Consider the following 25,884-nt stretch of genomic DNA (forward strand, 5'->3'; position numbering starts at 1 on the left):
TTTTGCGACCGAAATTCGATCGCAAAACAGTAATACATACCATACCGACTCGAGATTTGGAAGGCATGCCCAAAACACACCCTTTCCAAATACCGAATCGCAAATACAAACTGCAAATCAATAACAAGTAATCGAATTGAATTTTGTGCATCAGAATATGCATTTTTCTGGTCACAAACGGCCTGATTCTATGAACAGGGCAGTTTGTGACCGGAAAAATGCCTTGTACATCTGGCCCATAGACATTTGCAGTTAAGTCCATGGAGGATACTGTTGTCTACCTTTGGTGTTTCAAGTCTTAAGGCTGTTATGTTTCTTTTAGATGACACAGTTATTCATTTCGTAAACTTGCTTCTCCAAAGGTACACTGGTGAGCAACTAAGGCCAGCTCCAAGAGGTGGCAAACCGGTTCGGTCTCAAATGCAGTACGACACAGTAACCAGACTTGAAAGCTCAATATCCAGCCAAATGATATCTTTTAAAATGTCCTGATGTAGAGGAGGGATTTCTGGAGTAAAACCACAAAATTGAGGTCAGTGACTAAGTTCCTTTTGCTCCCCAACTATAGCCGTCTGTCTCAAAGTGTGCTCAATGTCTCCATGCATGTTAATTGTCATGGCACACACATGCGCAAAATGTAAAGCGCTAATGGAAATTTGGCAGCGCTTTCCAGGAATGCCCGTTCCGCTAACAAGGAGGGCATTTTGTCCACCTCTAACTAGTAGCTTGTTATGTCAGTGGGTCATGGGACTGATAGTACGGGCTCCATGTTTTTTATACATTTTTTAGGACGTGGGTGTTGGGAAACAGTTTGGGGGAGACGAAGTGCCTTCAGTGACGAGTGATTTTTTTTACAGTTTCTTAGGCAAAAGCAGTTTTTCCCCAAAGGTGACATTTTAGTGACTTATTATAAAAATAAAACATCAAGTCACCATAGTGATTTGTGTCTGAGTTCTTCCTTAAACGAATCAGGTTTCCAGATGTTTTGTATCACGCTCCGACGTGCACACTTGCACTGCTTTGGAAACCTTTCTATAAAGCATTGTGGATACTTTTGTTTGGAAGTTTATTTCGGACTGTCTCCAATGACTTCTTTATTGCAGTTGTAGGTGTCGGAAAGCACATAATAGGAGTCTCTGAACCTCACATAACATCTTCAGCACAGCATGACCACGACCTGTCTCTGCAGCTGAGCTGTCTATTTCCGATGTGCACGTTCCAATTATGTCTGACACAAAACAGACCTTATTTATGTATAAGCAGCGTGTAAGTAATCTGCCCTAAACAAAAAAAAAGCGGATCAAATGAACCGGTCATGCCTCTTGTGCATAGACGAGTCACGAGTCCTAGTGGTGAAAGGTGACACCATGGGATGGTGTATCCCTCCAGCTGGTTGCTAGGCAGGCCATCTTGTTGCATTGTGAGGACAGGTGGGCTTATTCATTTTGCTTTCTTTGTTTACTGTTTGTCTCCGGGGTAATTCTTCCTGGAAGGTAATTGAGCCATATAAAAATCACTATGTAGATAACGCCTTTTTACTGTGAGGATAAACATGGCTGCTCACATTCGCCGCAGCACCACATGATTAGGGTTGAAACACTGGGTGCACTCTGTTCGGAGCATGTCTCCGAAACCTCATGCATTTCAACTAACCTCTCCCACACGGACCACTCTATACCCAGCACCCTCACAAACATGACTGCGAAATGGGGCTGATGCATATAGGGGCGCTTCAAGGCCTTGTCAGGGATATGAAGCGCTACGCAAATGTGGTAGTGCAACACAAGCCTACATTTCGTTTTAGAACCTCCGATTTAGGGCTGTCCTGATGTGCACTAATAGCTGATGTGTGCCGTCTTGTTGTAAAATGCCCAAAATGTACCGTTATCGAGGCTAACCTTTGCCCCGGAGCTGATAAGCTTGCGAAACTTGTTTGTCTGGCCTCCTAGTCTTTGCCGCTGTGAGTCTATTAGTATTTCAAAGGGAAGCTGAACAAGCAGATTAAAGATGTCAGCCAAATGCCCTTTGGGGATTATAAATGCCAAATGTGTTCAAAATAAAAACAGATTGAACAGTGAAATATAGTTTGTATGGTGAAATTGAGCAACAACTAAAATTGTGGTATTTGGATACGAAGGCGTTACGAGTGGCTTACTCCACGGAACATCATGAACAAGTTACTTCTAAGCCAGAAGTAAGAGGCAGCTACACACAAAATTACGCTTTTGATTAAAAGTGAGTTTGAGCTATTCGTATTTGAAAGGCCCCATCTCCTGACCCCATGACATGGCTGGTAATCAAAGAAGTGGATGCTGCAGCCTGCGAACCCACTGAGTCATAACATCGCATCATGAGTCACATGATGTCAGGAGTTGTGATGTGTCAGGATTCAAGCCAACAGATCACTTGATGCTGCTTTGCAGAGAGCGCTCTTGTTCCTTTTTTCAACTTCTGGCAGTGTGCTGCCCATGAGGAAACACCAAAGACGAAGCTTTTCAAAGATATTCTGTAGTTGGACAAGAAATCAAAAGGGCTATGAGGCTTGAAAATGATCTGTTTATGACGTACTAATCAAATCACACACTTTGTAGGAAGTTTATGCGTTTTATAAAGCGAAGGTTCAACATGACCAGATTGAACCATCTGGTGAAATCTTTGTGAATGAATGTACCGGCAAATAATTAACACTTATCTTATTACAGTTTTTATATTTAATTCGAAAAATGTAAGATTACCTGTCACTAGACTTGAAAGCAATCGGTTATTAGTTACTGCTTTAAAAAAAGTAATACTACCAATTACTGTTGCATGGTTGGGGAAGATCGTTTGAATTTGAGAACAAGCGCTAATATTTTCCTGATATACACAGAATTTAATTCCAGATTTTAAACAGCAAAAAGAAGTGAAGACACGTTCTGTGGTGCTTTACTCCCTACGGTGATCACTGTCCATTTTTTTTAAATTAAGGAAGTAAAGCCCACCTGCAATTGATTAAAGGGAATGTAATCTATTTCAAATTGCAAACAATCACTTAGTGTAAGCACATAATTAGTTAACCATGGTTAATATTACTCAAAAGCAGTAGTTACAAATGTTATGTTTGGAAGTTGCAACATTTATATTTGGTCCTCAGTCACAGCCATGATGCAATTTTTTTTGCAGGCAATGTTGTTGTCCATCAAGAGACTGAGATAAAACATTTTCTGATACATCTTGAGCTAATGTTTTTAAACCACAGGAATAGTCCCAGGAGGATTTCCATTCCATTACTTTGCAGCCTGCCTCTTTCATTTGAGCACAGGGTCTGCCCTTGTCCAGACAGAGCAGTCATGGCCTAACTGTGTGCACGAGACAATAAGCATCTCCAGTGATGTTCGTCGGTGATGTGAAGGTTGGTGCATTGGGTATATTGAGAAAGGAGTTCATGCATCGACATAGCACCTCCGGTTTGAGAGACTCAACTGAGCTCAATCAATGATGGAAATGCTGTCCTTATGTACTCTGGTGCTTGAGGATTGTTGGTGCAAACATTTCAATCACATATTTTGTTCTGAGTCTCCCAAACAACATTTGGTTCATTAGGATGTGGAACCTGTGCCCAGAGTTTCAATTTACACCTCACTGACCAGGCCAAGATTTGGGGCGTCTGGTGTTGCTTGTTGTCCTGTGAATAGTTTACAGGGCCGATCAGTTCAGTACTGAATGATCGCTTTGGGGGTAAGTTGGACTGATTTGGTAAGTTTGGTCCGTCTGTGTAATGGCATGTATGATCTAACAAGGGGTTTCCATATCGCTCCACGAATGCTGGATTCCTACCGCATTTTGAGGATAACCACTGAGTATGCAGGATATTTCTTTTCAGATTAATTATAGCTACATTTTTCCCATGTGGATATTCTGAATCACATTTGGGTCAGCCCGCCTAGGCCATATTGATAACTCTTCTCTAAAAAGGGGAGTCTGTGCCTTCCAGAGTATTGGCAAGTTGTTTAAAAGCTCCAGATCGAGCATTTTCATGGAATTTAAAGAAAGATCACAATCTTCTCTATTGTAGACTAAATTGAAGAAAATTAAATGCTTGTCTTTGACTGAAGATTGAAAACACGATTTCCGTTGAGATCTCTTTGCTGAAACCATCTTTTTGAGAAGAATATGATCAGTGCGCATTCTTTACATGGGGTTGTTGTAAATTGTGAGGCTATCCTGGAAGCTGTATTGTATTTCTTCAGCCAAGAAGTGGGATGACAGACACAAACCAACAGCTTATTCATTTGACCCAAATGTCATTTACCTTCCCGGACACTCATGCTGATTTATGGAGGATTCACCTGATGTTTTTGTTGACCGTTTTCAACTAAGAAAATCAGCAGATCTGACAAATAGACCCACGGAAAGGAGTCGCTTCCCTGTGACCAACAGCTGAATGGAGGACACAGCTGCGAAATGACCAAAAATAGTCTTGGAGATGAAAGTATGGTGAAAAGTGCTAAAGTTTGCTCTGGGGTTAGCTTGATGAGAGCAGACAAGCGACAGTTGTAAATTATAGTATCTGTAATAGTAAAAAAATACGCAAGCAACCAAGATACTGCTGTATTCCAGAGGATCTGTTAATCCCAAATAGCAGGTGGAACAAGGTTCATGGAAAAATCTACAGAGAACGGTTTTTCTGTTTGGTAATACTGCTTTTTCTCTGTTATTCCCCATTCCACATGTGAAAATTCATAATGGAGCATTAAAGGTATGGTAATGCTGCTTGTTAGTAATACCTACCATGTGCAGTATTACATTGCTAGATCACTGGGTCATTTGTAATCGGTCACAAAATATGAATTATTCACTTGTACACAATTTCCCCACTGCAGCTGTAGACCCAGAGCCGAAGAAAGGTGAATGTGCAGTCAAAAAAGATGAAAAAGGCGAGCTGAAGAAAGACTGCCATGATAAGGGCGAGCTGAAGAAAGACTGCCATGATAAGGGCGAGCTGAAGAAAGGCTGCCATGATAAGTCCGGACACAAGCATCATGAACATGGGCCTGGACACCATGGGCACAGTCATGAGCATGGTCATGGTCATGGACATGGCCATGGGCATGACCACGGCAAATCCCACAAGGTAAGTTTTGCATCAAATGAGCCCATGATCCTATCAAGGGGTTTCACACCGCTCAAGTTGTGGAAATAGATGAGTGGCGTGATTCACAAAGCCATTTACGGCCAAAAACATAATACCTGGATGTAATTGGCTTAATTTACCACTGAGAATTATCCACAAAAGGATTGCTACCAAGGAAAACTGGTTTTATCACTGCATAATTCTACACCATGTACATGCAGAATTGAGCAGTACTAAAGTCAGGCTAGCAGTGGGAAGTAGAAGGAACAAGGAGCGGTTTTCCTTGTATGTTTGTAAACATGTGAGACTGTAGGCACTCACAACTCCAATCTGACCATTTTCAATCCTTGATACAGCCAAAATTCTACTCCCTATCCAAGGTAGGAAGGGTAATGGGTCTTCTTCACATCCAATGGTAGTGTAGAGGAAGGAATTTATCCACAAGATAGATAATCCCCATTGAGAACACAACAAACAAATGCATTTGCACATCAGATTGACATTCAATAGTGAGTAACCACCAGAAGTTGTTACAATTACCTAGTTTATTATTTGTTACTTTGTTGACCTGAATAGAGTAAGGTTTGGGTTTGAACTAGGACTGTAGTTTGTATGCAATCCTAAGCGAATGCCTAACTGGCTTAGCCATTTTCCTTGTCTGTTGTTGTGCTTAAGGTGAGATTTGACTTAATTTATGGCCCAGGGAGGCACCGTGCTTAATTTTAGGCAGTGGTTGCAAGAGGGGCCCACTGGCGTTCAATTTTGGGGAAAGACATTTGTATTTCAGCGGCAGTTTGGGCTCGACTATTCCTATGAGAATCAGAGTCGAGACTGATTTGCATATGGGCGGGTCTAAATTGGGGTGGCATAGTAAACAAAGGAAGGGTGGATTTAATCCAGATCTCTTGACTGGGGTGAATGTTTGATTTGTTAGCAACCCATCCATCGTTTCGGTGTCTTTTGCTTTCTCACCCAAAGAGCGCCAAAACGTGGGTCCAGGGTTTAGTGTGCCACTGGGTTCAAACTAGCCTGGCTGATGAGGGGTGAAACCCCGAGACCGGTCCCAGGATGCTTGGACTGGTAGAGGGAGAACTTGGCTTGGCAGTTCGTGCTGGACTGTTCCCATGAGGAGCAGGGTCGAAAATGATGTGCATATGACTGCGTCTAAACTGGGATGGCATGGTGAGCAAAAGAAGGATGAATTTAACCTAGATCTCTTGACTCGGGTGAATGTTTGATTTGTTCCTCATTCCATCTATTATATGTGTCTCTTTTGTATTTCTTCATCAGACTTTCACCCAGAGCAAGAGATAGATACATAAAAGGTGAAAAGGAGAAAGAAGAGAAATACAGAAAACAATAACAGAGAGAGCAGGGATAAAAAGAATCTTTAAGTGTCAGATGAAGCGGTAGGGAGTGTCTGGTGGTGGAATAAAGAGGCATGATATGGAATCAAGATTATGCAGTCTTGGTATTCGGTATCCCAGCCTTAAATAGCACCCCCTGCAGGTTTCTGAGCAAAACCATGGGGCACAGCTCTTATTCTTTTACAAATTAAGCTCTAGGGAGGCAGACTGCACACCAAGGATATGCTTTCAAGGCAAATTGCACTGAAAACCCTCAGCCCATGTAGGTCTGAAAGCAACCTGCTGTCCCTCAGCCAACTGAGGGTTTTCTGTGGCCCTTCTGGTTCATTAAGTCAATAGTGTATACACAAGAGATTGAGGGAGTGACAAATTCACCACAAAATCAAACGGTTCACAGAAGTGAATTCCAAGAATGTACTTTTATTTGATGATTTTCAACAGAGATGGTGATGTTCAAATCAGTAGCAAATCTTCATTATTTCATAAGTCAAAATGCAACACAAACAGTAGACGCGTTTCGTCCACAGACGGACATCATCAGGGCTGGAATTAACACTAAATTAGTATCTTTGCCTGAACTCCCCCTCTTTCAACTACTGTGTTTGGAAATTTAGTTTTTGTCTGTGCTGATCTTGTACCCTCACCGTTCTTCGTATTTAAGTATTGGTTCATTAAGTCAGTTTGGGTTTGGGATTGCATTAACTCTTCCTTCATAACTTTAGATATACTTTAACGAAGGTTTAGCTGTGGATGCGTTTAAATAAGAACAAATCACCCTTTCAACATTTTACATCTGAATAAGTGAGTTGCTGAAACAAACCACCTCATTGGCAGAACTCCAGTAAGACTGAGGTAACTGCAAACACTCTACGACATTGTGTTACCACGTGTTTTGACAGTCTCCATTAATCTCCGAGGCCCCAATTCGAAGGGCCATGTAATTTGTAAACTCTGTTTCCGCCGGAAGTCTGGTGGAAATTCCGCACTCCACCTGTTTAGCCTCTCCCCGAACATTCCAGACTAAAAGCTAGTCAAGTCTTCAGGTGGGAGGCTGGACGAAAATGGGAAGCCACTGAAGTAATCAGCCACGGTGATCCCAATTCCAGTGATAATTCCCTTTTTTTCCTGGGCATCTCAGCGACAATGCCAGAATACCTCTGTATTTCTACTTGCCAAAATTACTGATCCTAGTAGTAACTGTAATTTCTGCGCCCTTGGTCTGAGTGCATGATAGTGTAATAGCTACATTCATGAAACATTCTTCATTGCTTACCCCCTGCTTGCAGGTGTAGGGTGGACACTTGCATAATTAACGTGATAAACTTGATAACGCAACTTATTTCCCATATTTTCCAACATTCACTTGCATCCTTTGGCTATAACATGTCTGTTGCAGGTCACAACTGATTTATATGGGCCAATGAGATCTTTCAATAATTTCACTCTTGTGTAAATTACACCACCTTAATTGTACTCTATTGAGTACAAACCAAGTAACATAAAGTTAACCACTTTAATTGTGTTGAGTTCTCAGATTTTAGTAATCAGGAACGTTTTGTTTTTAACTTTAACTTAAAAGCCAGAAACATTAAGCCTATGAATCTATCTTTTTTAAATGCTATAATAGTCTACCTATCTAGAACAAACACCTCAAATGGGTAGATGGGAGAAAGAGGCAGACGGAGTAGAAAACAACTGAAAACGGAGGCCTACCTAGAAAGGCAACAGGTAGAAAAGTTCTAGCCAAAGTTTTTGGGAAATACTAGTCACCATGACTTTGGCCTGTTAAGGAAGTCCGAATCTTGTGGTTCACATATTGTTCAAATATTGTCTTATGTGTGTGTGTGAACAGTGCAGCACTCGGTAGATTCAGAATGCAGTTTTAAATCGTATGAGAAACGTAGACGAGAAGGCCAGGAGGACCTAATGAAAATAATCAAACACAAATACCCTTTTATATTACAAAAGAAAGGCGTTTTGTTTGGTTACATTTTTATTACTAGACATGTTCTTATTATTTGTGACAAGTAGATACACACATCCTTGTGTATACACTTTAGAAGTTCATTTTGTGGGCTTTCCTTCCCAAAACAGGCGCCAGTTCGCTTTGCACGAGTTACCAGTGCATTTATGAATGTTCATGCTAACTTAATGTAAAATTTGGTATGTAAAGCACTTTGTATGAAATCTTGATATACATGACAACATTTTATTTTTCTCTCTGATTGTTGTACCCCTCCCTGTAATCACACTCTCTCCAGCTCTCCTGAGCTCCAAACCTGCCATCAAAGTTGCACTAAGAACAGGAAAAGCTGTAATGGCAGGCAAATTGCACTAATGCACTAATGGTCGTGTATACATGTTGTCCTTATAAGGGAAGTGGGTGTGTTAAATCATTGTTCTATGTGGACTGTAGCACAGCTCACCAGTGACTGCAAGGCACCCTGGGAAAGCAAAAACAGCTATTTGTGGTGCTGGTTTAAGGCAAACAAATAGCTCTCTGCAACAAATAACTATTAAAAGTTGAAGAAAATAGGGTGCTCTGCTGAAACCACACCTGTTTCCTAAGGCGATCATGCTAGATAGCCATGCATCAGCAAGCTTGAGGAATTATGCTCGATCTAAGCAACAAGGCAGGTCATAGCATGAGCGTTCCAACCAACCCTCGAGCTTTGTGATTCCTGGATATTGTTCGGTCTTGCATCATCATTTCCAGGTAGGACCTTAATCTTTGTACTTTAACCTCAGGTGATTATATTTCATGAGACGCCCCCGCGTTACCTATTATCTTGTATCGGCCTATGCCAAGTTCTCCTCACCCTGCCTCTCATTGCTATTTGCCAGACAGACCAAAGTGTCTAATCAAGAGTCCATTTACTGTGACCTGTCATCAAAATGATTCGGTTTAATTCCTTACTCTGCAAAGGTTCAGGGTGCATGCAGGACAAGAAAGTAGGTATCAACTCACCCGAGATCATGTCACAGTTCCTAGTAGCAGTATATGATCTTGAACAAATCAACTTAGCTGATGGTGTCTGTAGATGGTGTTCTGTAAAGTGAAAGTTCACGGAAAGCCAACCCAGGGTTGTTGTTCAGTATGTTTAGATGTAACCTTCCTCTCTAATCATCAATCTCCTGATCCATTCTCCCAAACGCATCTATCCATAGATTTCTTACTCCCTCTTACCTTGCTTACCTTTCTCATTATCCATTCCAATACCCCCATCCTGCCAATCACATGTCATGGATTGTTTCAGCCACTGGCGTTTGTGGCTTTTAGCAGTGGAAGGGAGCTCAATGTAGTGCAGAAAGGACCGGGCTACTTTAATTGGATACTTCTGAACAGTTAATTTTTTATTTCACAAACTTGGTGATACTTTTTAAGGTCCAGCAGTGAAGGTATCAAGCAGCTTAATTTCTCAAACCTGTGTGAGTCATGATCACACTGAGGGAGAACTGAATGGTAAACCTAGAGACCAACATCCAATACATCTGCTGGTTTATAAATTATTACGTTCATTTTTGTTGATTGCCTCGATTAGTCGTGCATGTAAGGGCATTCGGGTGGGATGGGGTTCACATATATAACGACGGAGGAAACTTAAATATAAAAAAGCAACCTATGGTTTTTTTTTAGTTTGTTTCCCTATGTTGAATTCCACACCGCTCTTACCTGCAGGGGCCGCGCCTGCGAATAGGGCGTAAGGCTATTAACATGACCACTGTTACTAGATCTTTTTGACTTGGTAGACACTCCTTTGGGCAGTGGGGAAGGGGGAGGGCGTGTCCGTATTTAACTAATAAGCTAAATACCCTCCTCTGAATACCCCGCTGACAAATCGTTTCTCAAAATGACACCATATTATAGGAGGCCTTAATGGGCTAAATCTTTTACCACTACTAAAACTCTACAAATACACATCTGATCGCCCTATACAGGCCACCAACTATCATTTGTAAGCTCTTCCGGCAGCACATTACTAGACACAGAAACATCTCTAATGTCCGCATAATGTAATCCACTGTCTCGCTATTAATTGGGATTCAGGCCCAGACTGGTAATCGCAGCACATGGCTAGGATGTATCTCATGGCTTTTGTGTGAACAAGTACAAGTCCCGTACTAGTTAATTTGTAGGATAACACGCTGGCTTCTCTCTTGTTGCAGAAGGGATGCGGACATTCCAGTGACTCCAGCAGCAGCAGTAGCTCCAGTTGCAGTGAAGGTGAAGGAAAGGTGAGTCCTGCCTAATTAATATACCATAACAACCAGAGGTGCAATGACTCCTCGTTGATCCCTCCTCCTAATGGGGCAAAAAGGGATGGATTTTGGCTTGAGTTTGTTTAGGGGGTGATGAGGCTCAAGGACAGAAGTGGAAAAAATTGGAGTTTTATTGTAAGGTGACTTTCAAACATTGGTGAAGTTCTTCAGATCAGGTTGGAGTTGCAGCATATATATTGTAAGTACCTTATGTTTCTGGGAAAGGCCACGAAAGCACCTCGGAATAAAATATCTTACACTGGAAGAAAAGCAAAAAGGATTTATGGATCTCCTTTGTTTGTAGAGACAGATTTTCCCCAATCTGAGGCCACGACACAAGAGGCAATTTCTAGTTTGGTATATTCATTATCAATTAACCAAGCAATTTCCATTGCTAATTTGCTTTTCAATATGCTGCCCAGCACACACACATATATATAAAAACATATATTTACATAGTGCAAATATACGTTGGCCAATTGATAATGAATAAACCAAACTAGAAATTGCCTCTTGTGTTGTGTATTCCTTGAATTTTGCGGTTTACACACATTTTTGCCTAATAATTCAGTCCTTTAGTGGCTACATTCCGTGCCAGGGGGTGTTAATTGCTAGCCTTAATTATTACAACACTGCTCACTCTTAAAGGGATCATTTGGTGACCCATTTGGTACAGATGTTGATTGTTCAACATTTGCTCACAATTCTTGGCTAAGAATTGTGGTACCTGACAGTACCCTTTGTAATCTTTCAAAATTGTACACATGGTGTATGTTAAGCGTTATCAGCTTTGATTTTTTATCTGATTTGATATGATTTGTGATTAATGTAACCAGTTTTTATGAATGCACACTTTTATGGTTGTTTTATACATACCGAATAAAGCTTTTGAATCGTACACCCAGGTTCTGAGGAACACTGGGCAATTCATTTTAATGTGTCATAGGTATACAGATATAATAGATGTGGAGGTAATGTATCTTAGTTGTGCAGGTAGGTTTGGTAGGTCAAGGTTAATTTGATAAGTTAAGTATAGAAGGCAGGTATAGGAGGTAGGTTTGGTAGATGTAATAGTTAGGTATGGTACATATGGCAGGACGGTATGGTAGATTAGGTATGGTAGGTTTGGCAGGTAGGTTAGTTTTGGAATGGTAGGTTAGAAATGGTAGGACATATAGCAAAGTTTTTTCAGATATTTAAAAGATTGCACTATTAAAGCACTTTCTAGACTTCTTGCTTGCAAAATTACAACATTGTTAAGAGATACACAAACTTGTACTGTTATTTTTTTTTTTAAACACATTTTGCTTATTGGTGAGTGGTTTATTATATTTGATGCTGTAAATTATTTGTGCTTGTTGGCCACAATTCTCAGCTTGACATATAAAAACTCCAGAGAAGAAAGTGAGTAGTTTACTATAAAAATTGTGTGTAATAACTTTATTAATAATTCAAAGAAAGCGCTGGCTTTTTAAAATGAAAGTGCTTCTTTGATTTGGCGATTTTCTATGTGATTGGTGAGCGATGAATGCCAGAATGAGTCAAGCAATGTTAGAATGGGTGAAGGAGTGAGTACATCGATGAATGCATGCTTGAGAGACTGACAGATTGGATGGATGGATGGATGGATGCGCGAGAGATTAGATGTATTGAAAAGTGAGTGAATATGTGAAACCTTCACTGGAAGACTAATTAAATGTATGTCATAATGAATGGAGAGCACATGCATAGACGAAAGAGTGGTGAATGAGATTGTATACATAGATTCAAAATGTTCTGGACCCATCCCTCAAAAGGGGGCTTGTCCAAGCGACCCAATGAGTGATCAGTGCTGACCCAAAAACTCTTTCATTATAGTATGTGTTCTCTGTTTGTGAATGTATGTGATGTGTGCACTGTGGTGACAGCAGGTCCGGCTAGACAGCTGAAGCTGGTTATAGCCAGTCCTAAAAAGAGGTTTGCATATTGTTAAGACCTAACTTCTGCAAGAATAAGCAAAGAAACAAAATCTCCTCATAAGCATAAATAAACAACTAACAACGACTGTCCTACCCTTGTGATCAGCCAATTGGTTAAAATTACAAAAAATGTCCATATTTTTCGAACTCATTTTCAAAATGCAATCCTCTACCCCCTTTCTGCATTAAATTGACTGGGGGGAGCTTATCAGTAGTTTGTTTTTAAGCTCATACTGCATTGAAGTCTTGCTTAACATTAACATTCTAAACACGTTCTTCAAACACTTGCAGGAGTGGAAGAACAATATTTTACGCCTACAGATCATAAAAATGTAAATGTTTCACACATCGCTATTTTCAATTTTTTTTAAACTTAAATTAGGCAGACTAAAACCATAAAATATTAACAAATTAATATAATGTAAAGGTATCTGTTGTTCAAGGGCAGCTTTCTAGCTCTGTGATTTTTCCAGGGTGTCCATGGTTCTTTCCGCTATGTCATCTACACAAGTCCTGCTTTAAGATTAGTGGCTTGTAATCGTCTTTTTTGTTAATCAATTCAAAGTACATTATAATTTAGAATAGTGCTGAGAGTGAATTTCTTGATCAGTCGGTCATTGCTGGTTCTGTTTTTTTCATATTGCCCTTTTTTTTAATGAAGTGCCAAGCAACTGGCATCAAGATTGTGTGTGCTTTATGGAAAAATAACAAACCCACCTTGGGACATAGTTAGACATTTATATTTAGATGTGTTAAGCATATAAATGTACATTTAGGTCCATAAATGTGCACTATGACTGTCAGTTATCCACGAAAAGATACGTAGCAGACTTAAATGCATTTGCTACTGTATAATTGTTTGCAACAACTGTGTACAGTTACGGAGTACCAAACCACACGCAGTGGGTGGGAAGAGGGCAGATCAAGGGGCAGTTTACCGTAGGACATTGTGAATGCCCACCCATTTGGAAGTTTGTCTGCATTCACAAACTCCCTTCTCTTCTTTCCCACCTCAGATGTGGTTGGAGATGCTGTAGCAAAGTGCTAGAAGTAAAATTCCTTCCAAGTTTACCAGTGAAATGGCCAAAGTTCGTAGGGCTTTCGGAAAAATATTTTTCCTGCAGAACAGGGGTCTCCAAACCGGTCCTGGAGGGCCGAATCCATGCCAGATTTTTTGGGTATCCCCATTGAGATACATGTAGTTATTTTAAAAATCTGGCATGGATCCGCCCTCCAGGACCGGTTTGGAGACCCCTGCTGCAGAAAAACAGAAGAAAAAAGACACTGTGCAATTGCAGAGCTTTGCTTGTGCACAGTCCTACATTTGGGAAATAGTAATAGTTAATAAAAAAATGTATCTTGACATTACCAGTAGAATATGCCTCAAATCCTCCAACATGCTCAGCTTTCCAGTGTACTGCTATCCGTGTCTGTGAGTTGTAAACCAGTAAGAAATCTGCACCCATTCAAGGAGTACTAGTACAGGTATGCTACTTTTTTGGGACTATGGTCATGAAAGTGTAATTAAGATAAGGCCCTAACTGCATTCATAGCCACAGCTGATGTTTCTGCATTGATGTCACCCTAACTGGCGCTTCATCGGTGGTGTCTAAGACAAATACGCGCACCTTTTCCATTTCATTTCTTAGTTTTAGGATACCACTGTTGACACTCCAGTCCTAGATCTGTGATCTGAGTTACTGATTGGGCCACTTTTATTATATTATTGTTCTCAACACTAGTTTTACATAGCAGTCTCTGCTTTATTCGTTCCGTATTTGTCTTCCTACTCCCATCCTTTGCATCCCCCCTTCCATTTGTAGGTCGAGATTTCAGCCTCTTGTATATACTTTATTATATACTTCTGTGTGGGCATAAACTCCACCCACTGCTTTTCATTTGTTTGTTTCATTGTCCTTAAAACATCCTTGGTTGCTAGTGGTCAGTCCTGCCTCTTTGCCCCCTCTTTTGTCATTGTTTCCTCCCAGCAGAGCATGGACTAAGTATAGTATCTTTATGCTTTGGTTGCTTATCTGTCGTTTGGGGTACTATTTTCTTCTTTGATTCCTGTTACTGCTTGCAGTAGAGTTCTCTTATCTCCCATTGCTGTCTGCAGATTGAGGAATGCAGCAACTGGATTACTGCTCTAGGCTTCACCCATAAAAAGGCTTGTAAAGATTGATTGTTCTTTTCTCCTCACATTTGCCCAATCAATCAGAGTACATGCAAAGCGTGCTACTAACCTGTGAGGTCTCAAGGCGCTGAGGGGAGGGGGGGTGCCACTACTGCTCGAAGAGCCAGGTCTTGAGGAGTCTTCTGAAGGCGAGTAGGTCTTGGATCTGCTGTAGGTGGGTAGGGAGGGTGTTCCAGGTCTTGGCAGCGTGGTAGGAGAAGGATCTGCCACCGGAGGTCGTCCGTTGGATGTGGGGGTAGCGGCGAGGGCGAGGCTGGCGGAGCTGGCGGGTGGGGGTGTAGAAGCTAAGTCTGGTAGGCTGGTCCAGCGTTGTGGAGTGCTTTGTGTGCGTGGGTGAGGAGCTTGAAGGTGATCCTCTTGTCGACGGGGAGCCAGTGTAGGTCTGTCAGGTGGGGGGTGATGTGGCTGTGGCGGGGGACGTTGACGTCCAGACTGACGGAGGCGTTTTGGATGCGTTGTAGTCGTCTTATGTGTTTGGCTGGGATTCCTGCGCAGAGTGCGTTGCGGTAGTCCAGACTGCTACTGACGAGGGCCTGTGTCACCGTTCTTCTTGTTTTGGTTGGGATTCACTTGTAGATCCTGCAGAGCATGCGGAGGGTGTTGTAGCAGCAGGAGGAGGAGACAGCGTTGACCAGCTTACACATGGAGAGGGAGGAGTCGAGGATGAATCCTAGGTTGCGTGCAAGGTCGGTGGGTGTCGGTGCTGTTCCCAGTGTGGTCGGCCACCAGGAGTCGTCCCAGGCTGAGGGGGTGGGTCCGAGGATGAGGACCTCCGTCTTGCCCGAGTTCAGCTTCAGACGGCTGCTCCTCATCCAGTTGGCGACGGCCTTCATTCCCTCGTGGAGGTTGGTTTTGGCAGTGTGTTGGTCCTTGGTGAGGGAGAGGATGAGCTGGGTGTCGTCGGCGTAGGTGATGATGTTGAGGTCGTGATGGCGGGCCACTTGTGCGAGGGGGGCCATGTAGATGTTGAGCAGCGTAGGGATGAGCCCTGGCGGACGCAGCAGATGATGTCCAGCGTGTTTTCTATCCAGACTTGTTCCAGGCAGGGCTCTTTATTTTCTTTTCAAATGCTTCGCCCGTGACCTCCCCCTTCAGCAGGAGAGGGCGGGGGAGAACAGGGAGTGCTGCGAGAGACAGAGGACACTAACATTGTGTCTGCTTTTACACTTTCTAGTTCGTGGGCACGAGCCACCGGTTAGAGTTTTGCAGTTTTTGGAGATGACCTTGTATGTTTTTTATGCCGAGTTGATTTCGGGAACTGACGCCTGTAGCTGCTTGTTGTTTCCAGTATTGATGGTTGTAACGCTCCAACAGCAGCCCTTTCTCCTTATTGGGGATTTGGATTCTGTGGCTCCAATTTTTGCTGGTTCTTTAGAAACAATTCCACAGAAGAGATGCGTCACTCAATGCCCTGGCTTTTTCAAGGCCAGGCAGCTCTGCTCTGTAGTTGTCACAGAATACCGTAATCTCTTTGTACAATGATCGCTGCTGTTCTGATAAACAAGTTATTAAAACTTTTGCTGAAACAGGTTCCCAATTCTGAGACGACTGGCAGAGCATTTACACTGCAAAAAGAGGCTGTGTGGAGGCCTAGCCGGCAGTGGGCACATTAGAATGTATGCAAATCCCCTGTTTGATATAAGACTCCAAGGCATTCCTGAAGGGATTTTTTAAAGCCTGGTTGTACTGTTTGTTAATCTACATCAGTCATTGTGTGTAATAAATGGCATTTCTGTGACTTTGCACATCGGACACACTCCTGTTTGGAGTCAGGAAAATGAGACTTTTTGTTGCGGTGACATTACATCCGTAACAGAATTACACTTCTTCATCTGCTTGTCGTGTTGATGATGAAGGAGAGGGTGTGTTGTAATGGTCAGAGCAGCCGACTTCGCAACTGAAGTTCCAGGTTCGAGTCTGTGTTGGATCAACATACTGTGATTTGAGCTACCAGAGGGTCCCGTATTTAATTCCCCAAAATAATTCTTCAATTCGATTAGATTTTTTAAATTTTAATTGGGCAGTACAGTCCGAATGTTGGAGCCAAGGCGTCCCCAGGATGCTGTGTGACCCTGTTCTGCACCAGGCTCCTTGCAGGAATTCATTGCTTTACAGAGTGAAGCTGGATCCTTTCTCTACTTTGTGCTATGATTTTAAAGTTTTTTTTATTTTTTTAAGAAGGTTCTTTTATTAGCGCTTCAGACAAATCGTACATTACGAAGTCGTATTTGTCATGAGATCGCTTATAATAAACCATTGAACGTCTCTATATATGTTTGCTCTAAGGTGTAGCAAGACTCTTCCAGGCATCATTGGGCCATTGCCATCCACACCCACTACCCCTGACATAAGTAAAAGCGCGCTCTTTCCAGCCACTAGCATCGCTCACCATCACTGGTTACATAAAACTGGTAGAGCCCAGATAAGGTTGCCCACGCGCTAATGTGATTAGTTCTAAGAACCTGAATCAGTCCAAACAAATCTAGGGGTGTTAAAACATAATCTGAAGGTGTCTCTGGCCTGCAGTGGCACGCTGGGTGTGGGTTGCCTTCCAAGGCTTTGACTACGTTTGGTTCAGTCAATTGTACATTTTTGTCACAGAGCTGAAAGATTGGTTCTAAAACCACAAAGCCGTAGTTATAAATATCAGTATTTTTTCTGTGAATATGCCACCATGATCTTTTCATTGAAAGAGACATGAATGGTTGTATGAGTAGAGTTGACAGATTTCCTTTTTTTTTGTTGCTTTAAAGAAACAATAAATGAATGAGGATCTTCAGCTTTCTAAGTGTGAAAGTGACATTTTGTGCATTATTTGTTCAAAGAGTAGCTCGAGGGGTGATGTACTCAATCTCCATCGTATTCCTAGTTTTTTTTAATGTTTGTTCCCTCCTTTTGTACTGTTTGTACAGTTTACCGGAGGTTTCTCTCAGCACGAGGCATGGAGACTTGTATAAATAAAGTGTATGAGAGTTCTGCACTAGTTCATCTGGACTAAGATCATTTTTTTGCAGTGCATTAGCAAGTAAACTGGTGTGCCTATCATCTTCTTTTTTCTTTGACTATAAATCCATGATGAATATTTAAATTTTTAAGCACCAAGGCAATGAACCTGTTTGGTAGGTCTTGCCTTGTTCTTTTTAAGGATTTGGAGCTAGTAAACAAGGATGTGCAGTTTGGGTCCCATTATTTGCTTTAGGCATTGTATTTCCATCAGTATGATGGTGTTTATTTCATGCATACCAGTGCAATGAATTAATAATAAAGGGCCACTTGCCTTCGCTGTCATAATAACAATATTTTCTCATTTGATGCAGAGCAGTTTGTTCTTCCATTATTCGCTTTCACAGGCTGCCATCCTAGAGAACGGTTTGTTTTTAGTGTTGAGCCTATGATAGCATGCACAAGTGTAGCCCGTCCAAAACAATCTACACCTCTCCAATCAACCCCAATCCATCCATCCCGCCTCCAATCTGCTGCACTACATTTCACCTACTCCATCCTGCCCCACTCCAATGCAAAACAATTTTCCCCACTTCAATTCAATCCACTTCACTACATCCCGATTCACCCCCTCCAATCCAATCCGCCCTCTCTAATGCAATCCAGCTGAATCCACCTCACCTCACCCCACTCCAAACTGCCCCAATCCAAAAAAGCCATCTGTCCCACTCTAATATAGAAGAATCTGTCCCACGTCAATCTGTCCCACTCCAATCCAGAACAATCTGCACCACTCCAATATGCTCCACATTGTATTTTCATAACCCTAGGTTCGCCAACATGCTTTGTTGGCTATGATCAGTGAGTTTTGCTCACTTTTGTCCCACTATAATCACTGTATCCTATATTTTAGATCCGTAAAATTGCTCAGCGTGTGAATGTATTTACTGAAAAGACCAAAGAAAGTTGCTATTTTATTTTTAAACATTTTTTTTAATTATTTGTTTTAGAATAATGTTTCTGTATTTAATTTATTTCTGAAATGCACCTATTGCATATTGCACATTTGCTACATGTTTTGTTGCCCCCGTTGTGACAAGACTTGAGAGCACACTCTGTCTTTTCTCGTCTGTGGTGATACATTCTGCACATACACTCTCGCTTGAACCTCAGTATAATTGGCTGAGGGAAACACAAATGGCCCCTATTAAAGTCTCATGGAAATGTAAAAGGAGATCATATGGTCTTGGGTTTCCCTCTTGACCAACAATTTTAGCTCTGGATCCTTGTACTGTAGGTAAATAAGTTTACTTTCCTGTGACAAGTTACCCTAACATTTAGTACTTAGTAGCAGGGTACACTTGCATGTATTTGAGGACTCGTAAGACAGTACTCTTGTTTTGATTTTGGTAGAGGGTGCTGTACTAGCACTTGCAGTGCTACAAATTCCTATACCCTATTTATGGTCATTCCTTCACAAGAGGCCAGACTGGGCCTTCTGTACGAACAGGTCACTGGTTCACTGGCCTTATTCAATGTTTGCTAGATAGCGCCTCTCACAATAGGGACAGTCAGTGGTCTATGCAAGCAGCTGGACTAGCCCTTTTAGATACCCCCACTGTGGCCATGGCTGGCTACATGCTAAGCTAAACTTCCATTGCTCCACTACATGTCCTAGTTCACTGGTCCCAAAAACTGCTGTAGAAGAGAACAGCCCAATCTTTGGGGACTCATCCTCACTGGATTGGACATTGCACAATGCAAGAATCTAAACTAGTCCCTGCACAGGTACTTGTCCTACTTCCCTAAATAAATTACTATTGCACAAGCGGGGAGCTAGACTGGCCTATGTACCAGTTACATGGTCCATTAGTGAATTCACTCTTTCACAAAAGGTAAAGTACAGATTCTCTCAGAAGCTCCCCATTTACCAGTTCTGGTCATTGAAAAACAAGTATCCTCAATTCATATATACACAGGCACACACAGAGTCAAAATTAAACAAATATGGCCAAATATGGGTACATGCATTACATCAAACTATCAGTCGCTTCATAGCAGTGAAAGGTAGTTTCAACTAATTGTGTGTGACAGAGCAGTATTTTTTTTGTATGTCTCCTCCCAGCAAATCTAAAAGCTGTGGTGGGCAGGCCCATGGGGAATGGTAGGACTAGGAAAATCTGTGCTATTAAGCTATTAAAATATATTCATGTATCTGCTAGGAGATGTAAAATGAATGAATAGCTTTGATTCCTTCCTCTCCCTTTTCAAAAATGTAACAGTGTGGTGAGCTGACACACTTACAGGGTACATAAGATTGTACAAAGATTCCTGTCTTGCATGTGTCTTCCTGTTGAAATTAGGCAAATCCTCCATCTTCAAAAGTCATTCCACATGCCTGATTATATTGTAAAGCCACTCAGCTAAGCTTATTGGAAAATCACTACACTGGAAATGAGCAACTCTGACAAGCTGTCTCTGTTGACTTTAAATCAAAGGGAATATATAGTACAAAAAAGTTTTACAGCCATTCACGAACTAGGTCATTCCACCCGCAGACACTGTCTGTTGTAGGCACTGTGGTTCAGTCAAAGAGCCAGGTCTTGAGGTCTTTTCTAAATTGAGACAGTGACAGTGATTGCCTTCGGTGGAGAGGCAAGGTGTTCCAGGTCTTTGCTTTGAGATAGTAGAAGGATCTTCCCCCGGCTGTGGTCTTGCCCATACGTGGGATGGTAGCCAGGGCCAGACGGGCGAAGCGGAGGCCTTTGGTGGGTGCGTTGAATGTGAGGCAGTGGTTGAGGTATGCAGGTCTTGTGTTGTGTAGCGCTTTGTAGGCATGTGTGAGGAGCTTGAAGGTGATTCTTTTGTTGACGGGGATCCACTGGACGTCTCTCGGGCATCTGGTGATGTGGCTGTGGCGGGGATATTGAGGATGAGTTTTGCAGAGGCGTTCTGGATGCTTTGCAGTTTCTTTAGGAGTTTCTGGGTGATGCTGATGTGGAGTGTGTTACCCTAGTAGTCTGCTGCTGATTAGTGTGTGGGTGACCGTCTCTCTGGACTTGGTCGGGATCCACTTGAAGATCTTTCAGAGTAGGTGTAGTGTGTGGAAGCAGTATGTTGAGACAGCATTGATCTGACAGTTCATGGCGAGCAAGGAGCCCAAGATGATGCTGAGATTGTGGGCTGTGGGTGTGTGTGTGTGGGGGGGGGGGGGAAAGGAAGTGCAAGATCTGTGGGTTACCAGGAGCCATCCTAGGTGGAGAGGGCGGAGCCCAGGATGAGGACTTCAATCTTCTCTAAGTTTAGCTTGAGGCAGCTGTCCTTCATCCAGGTGGTGACAGCCTTCATCCAGTCATGGAAGTTGTTCTTGGCGACTGTGGGTTCATTGGTGAATCAGCTGGGTTTTGATGGCATAGGACACTATGTTGAGTCTGTGGTTCCTGACAAAGGCTGCGAGCAGGGCCATGTAGATGTTGAAGAGCGTGGGGCTCAGGGATGAGCCTTGAGGCACTCCGTAGCTGGTTTCTGTGGGTTCCAAGTGGAGCGGTGGAAGCCGGACTCTGTGTTCGGTGGGTGATGACGGATCCTATCCATTCCATGGCTTTTTTGCAGATGTAGGCGTAGTGGAGTCTTGTGCATAGGGTGTGGTGAGAGATTCTATTAACAGTGGTTGAGAGGTCCAGGAGGATGTCTACTATTTTGCCTCGGCCGAGTAGGGTGGGGTTGTCATCTGTAATGATGAGGGCATTCTCCGTACTATGATTGCTTCAGAAGCCAGATTTGGAGAGGTCCAGGATGTGGTTCGTGCTGATGAACTCTTAAAGTTTGGCATTAATGACCTTGGCTGGGAAGGGGAGCAGAGAGATGAATCTGAAGTTCTTGAGGTCCTTCGGGTCAGCAGAGGTTTTCTTCAGCAAGGGGTTGATCTCTACTTGTTTCCAGTCTTCTGGAAATGTGGCAGAGTTAATGGAGCAGTTGTGGTGCAGCAGAACTCGGACAATGGAGGTCCCGGTCTGTTGAAGATGTGGTGGGGTCTAAAGGTGGTCCTGAATGGCTGCTCTTCGTGATCTTGAGGGTGTCGTCAGTGGTGAGGGTAGTCTAGCTGGTCAGGGTCTGGTGGTGGTGGGTGCGGTGGTTGTGCGTAGGTTGAGAGGGTCTCTAGTATCAAGGCCGTTGAAGCTGTGATAGCTCTCCTTAATATTGTGATGGAAGAAGGCATTGTGGTTGTTGAAGATGTCTTGGGAGGGTGGGATGTCTGCTGTCCATGTGCTGGGTTTGACAAATTCTTTGACCAAGGCGAAAAGATCTTTGCTATTGTGTGCGTTCATCCTTTCTTGTAGGGCCACATTCTAATGAGGTGGTGATGTGCGGTTTTGAAGGCTTAGTGGGTTTATGTGGTCTTGCTGCTCCTCCAGCTCTTTTGGAGCAGTCTACATGTGAGTCTGGACTCATGAAGGGTGGGAGAGATCAGCTGGCTATTTTGGAGTGTGGCTTGCCTGGCGCTTTCTTGATGGGAGCCAATGAGTTGGTGCAGTTGGAGATCCATTGGTGAAGGTTGGGAGCTGAGGTACTAGCATTTGTGGAAGTCGGATGTGGGCTTTTGCTGAGGGAGTTAGTGAGCTGTTCTTCGGTGACCATGCCGCAGCTTCTGCAAAGGTAGCGGTGGGTGGTGGGGTGTTCAGTGGATTTGGGGACGGAATAGTGGACGCAGCGGTGGTCGGTCCAAGGCAGCTCGGAGGTGTAGCTGAGGGAGACGTTATTGCTGGTAGAGAACACTGGATCGAGTGTGTGTCCTGCTGAGTGGGTTGGAGAGGTGCCCTGTTGTCTGAGTCCGATGGTGGCAAGGTTTTACAGCAGGGACAATGTATTCTTATTGTTGTGGTTGAGGTCGCTGAGGAAGATGTAGTCTGAGGAGGTGAGAGTGTGGGGTGCGATGAAGTAATTGATGGAGTTTCTGAAAGTGGACAGGTTCTGGGGCAGTAGGTGGGGTCTGTGCGGTGGCAGTCAAATGTGCAGCAGCAGTATCTGCAGAAAAAGGGCCCTGCGTGTCATTCGGCGGCACCTGGTGGCGGGCAGTGTGTTGTCTGGTGTTGAGGGCATGGAGGCAGTGGATGGTCCGAGTACCAGGGTCTATGGTGCTGGGGGCAGTACTGGTGCCTTCAGAGCCTCAATGGAATTCAGGCATTTTGCGGCACTTCGTGCTCATGTGTAGTGGAACCACCAGTGGCAGCTGGTCAGGTTTCAGTCCGCTCCGCTCGGCTCGGCTCTGCTCTGACACACTATGCCACTCCACTCTGACATTCTAATCCACTATACAATATGGCAAAACCACATTGGCAAAGCCAATAGCTCGTTGTTATTTGCAAGGATGCTTAAAGTTTTTCTTTTTCAATCTGATATCTTGATTACCCTAAACACACATGCACACTGTCTTGTGCAGCAACAAATACTGGCATCAATAAAGATACAGAGTCATCCCGGGGTAGATTCCACTCTATTTTATTTCACATCACATCAATATCATAACAATGAGACTTGCTGTATGTCCTTTCTTATTGGGCGTGGTATTCATTAGACCGCCTTACGGTTGTCTGGGCAGCATTCCTGGTACTGATGTAATGATGCTCATTTTCAAGGCAGCAGAGCTTGGTGACATCCATTTGAAACGACACCGGGCTGAAAACTGTTGGTTTCAAGGAGAAATCCCCTATTAGACCTTTCTGCCCGTTAGCTGCCAAAATGTTCAACTCGTTAAGTAGGAGAGGAAGCAGGAGCATCCTGTAAATGATTACAAGACCCGTTCAAAGCCATGTTGTCCAGGACACACAAAGGACATGGTCTTACAAAGCTGCCAAAGTTGTGTATTTCAACCAATTGATAAAAGTGTTCCATGCAAAGGAGGTTTTCATCCACGCTGAAGCATAGTCCAGGCTGCCCTAATAGCAGGATACTGACACAGGCCTATCAGTGCTATAGAAGTATACTATTAGATACACATCTGGGCGTCTTGTTGTACATTACAATATTGACGTATATAATATCCTGTGGCACATAGATAAACTCCACAGTATCGACTTCCTACAAATCGTCAAGGTAAGCAGGTGTAGGGAAGTACACCCTTCTTATCCGCATCTACTTACCTTGACAATCCATCTTGAGTTGACATTGGAACAGGCCGAAATGAGAACTTCGATATTGTGGTCAAACTTTGCACTTAGCGAGAAACTTGGATTCGAGTGCGTAACCATTGCTGTCTTTGTGCTTAAATATTGGCACATTCTGAAGTGGTGCTTCAAAGTGGCATCTTACAAAAATACAAACAACAGCCTTCATGCCTGAACATAGATAGTGCTTTAAGGGTCTACGAGTATATTGATGACCACATAGCAAAACAGTCATCCCTTTATAACTGCGATGGGATCATTCTGAAGTGGAAACTTGTTGAAATCTAGCCAAAGTTCCGACCCTACCTTTCTTTCTAGTAAAATACAAAATATCTGTAATTGGGCATGAACTATAATGAATTTCCTGTTAAAATAAGATGTGCTTTATCTTGAACAGGAGCACCATGGTGAAGGGCACGAGCACAAGAAGAAAAAAGAAAAGAAGCTGAACAAGGAGAAGAAGCCCAAGGACAAGAAGGAGAAGAAAGAGAAGAAGGATAAGAAAGATAAAGACAAGAAATAAAAAAGGACAAAACTAAATGAAGCATTTACAAAAACATCACTATAATAGACGTTTCGGGTCATTTGGGCAACTAGATTTATTATACTCTGCTTTATGTTTTCTGCTTACTATCTTTTTTCTTCAAGTCCGCATCAGTACGAGGAGATCCGGCCATCGTTTGGAGTAATTTAAATCATTGCTCATTTCTTCTGGTGTGGATATTACCCCATACATGGACAATAAAGGTCTGAGGACCGCATTATGAGTGAGCTGTGTTTGGTGTGATGTCCATGGCACCAGATAAATAATGATACCATGGGGACTGTTAAAGATAGAGTGCCATAAATAGGCCCTATCACAATTTTCATCCCAGGAATGGAGAATAACGTGGATTTTGTTGCTTACGGCATTAAAATCTACATGCCCAGGTAATCCCTGGGCTTTTTTTCACATGTTCAATTCCAGCAGGTTTGACCATAACCTTTATTGCACCTGGTAATTACTGGGTGCAATTAACATTACCCCTCTTAAAATTACGATACTTGCGCAAACGTGTGTGAATAGGTATCGCAGTTTAACAGGATACTCTTAATGACGGTCCAAATGGCCAACAAATGATGGCACTAAATACACAACATTTCATGATTTTCAGAAAAAAATTGTAGTTCATATTTAAATAAAAAAAACTTGTGAACATTTCCAATTATTTGTTTGTGTACCATAACATCCTAGGGTACATCTGTGCAGAGAATGCTTCAGCTTTGAGACAACGTGGAGTGGAAGCCACCAGACCCCTCAATACATTCTTGGATCCGCTCAGAGTTCAGTATGTGTGGTAACATTTTACACAAGTTTTGTTTGGTCTTTAGAATGAGTAGTATTACCGAACTACACATTCTGGTTGTACCACAGAACAGTATGAGAAAGTCATTACCATTTGCACCAACAAAAGATCATAACTTAGAAGCTTTAGAATATAACCTCATCCTTGCTGTCCTTCTACCCAAAGTATGAACCAAAGCAGACTGAGGTATCTTATATAGATGTGTCTGTAGTACAAACCTTTCATTTTGTGCCAATACATGAGGAGACCCACAGATTTAGCTGCCCTGCTCCATCAAGGCCTAATTCTTGCAAGAAATTTAGCCTGCTTTCCAATCATTTGATAAGGTCGCTTCCTATCAAGCAAATATTGCGTTTTCTTGCTGCTACAAGTAGCTCCAAAGTCAGTCTCCCATTCTTGGAGTATCATGGGACTGTCCTTCCGGAAGCCAGAGCAAGCCATTTTGGGATACGTTGCACTGGCACAGATTTCTTAACTGGTTCCCTGATCAACCACCAAAAGTCCTCCAGTCTCGTAGAATACCAGAACACATGGGTAAA

At 42.7% G+C, this 25,884-nt stretch overlaps 1 protein-coding gene across 3 annotated transcripts in view; it reads left to right on the forward strand.

Moving 5' to 3' along the window:
• C9H19orf33 (chromosome 9 C19orf33 homolog) overlaps window positions 1-25,199 on the forward strand; it is a 29,232-nt gene extending 4,033 nt beyond the window's left edge. The window contains exons 2-5 of one of the 3 annotated variants that reach the window (XM_086938221.1): window positions 4,863-4,962; window positions 4,993-5,113; window positions 10,648-10,716; window positions 24,397-25,199. In XM_086938221.1, the coding sequence (XP_086794347.1) occupies window positions 4,863-4,962; window positions 4,993-5,113; window positions 10,648-10,716; window positions 24,397-24,522 (416 nt within the window). In that variant the 3' untranslated portion in view covers window positions 24,523-25,199. Of the gene's footprint in view, window positions 1-4,862; window positions 5,114-10,647; window positions 10,717-24,396 lie in introns of all 3 variants that reach the window. The other 2 variants (XM_086938222.1, XM_086938220.1) reach the window with 2 other exon arrangements.
• The last annotated feature ends 685 nt before the right edge of the window (window positions 25,200-25,884 follow it).

Source organism: Lissotriton vulgaris, chromosome 9, assembly GCF_964263255.1.
Source record: "Lissotriton vulgaris chromosome 9, aLisVul1.2, whole genome shotgun sequence".
Taxonomy (NCBI): domain Eukaryota; kingdom Metazoa; phylum Chordata; class Amphibia; order Caudata; family Salamandridae; genus Lissotriton; species Lissotriton vulgaris.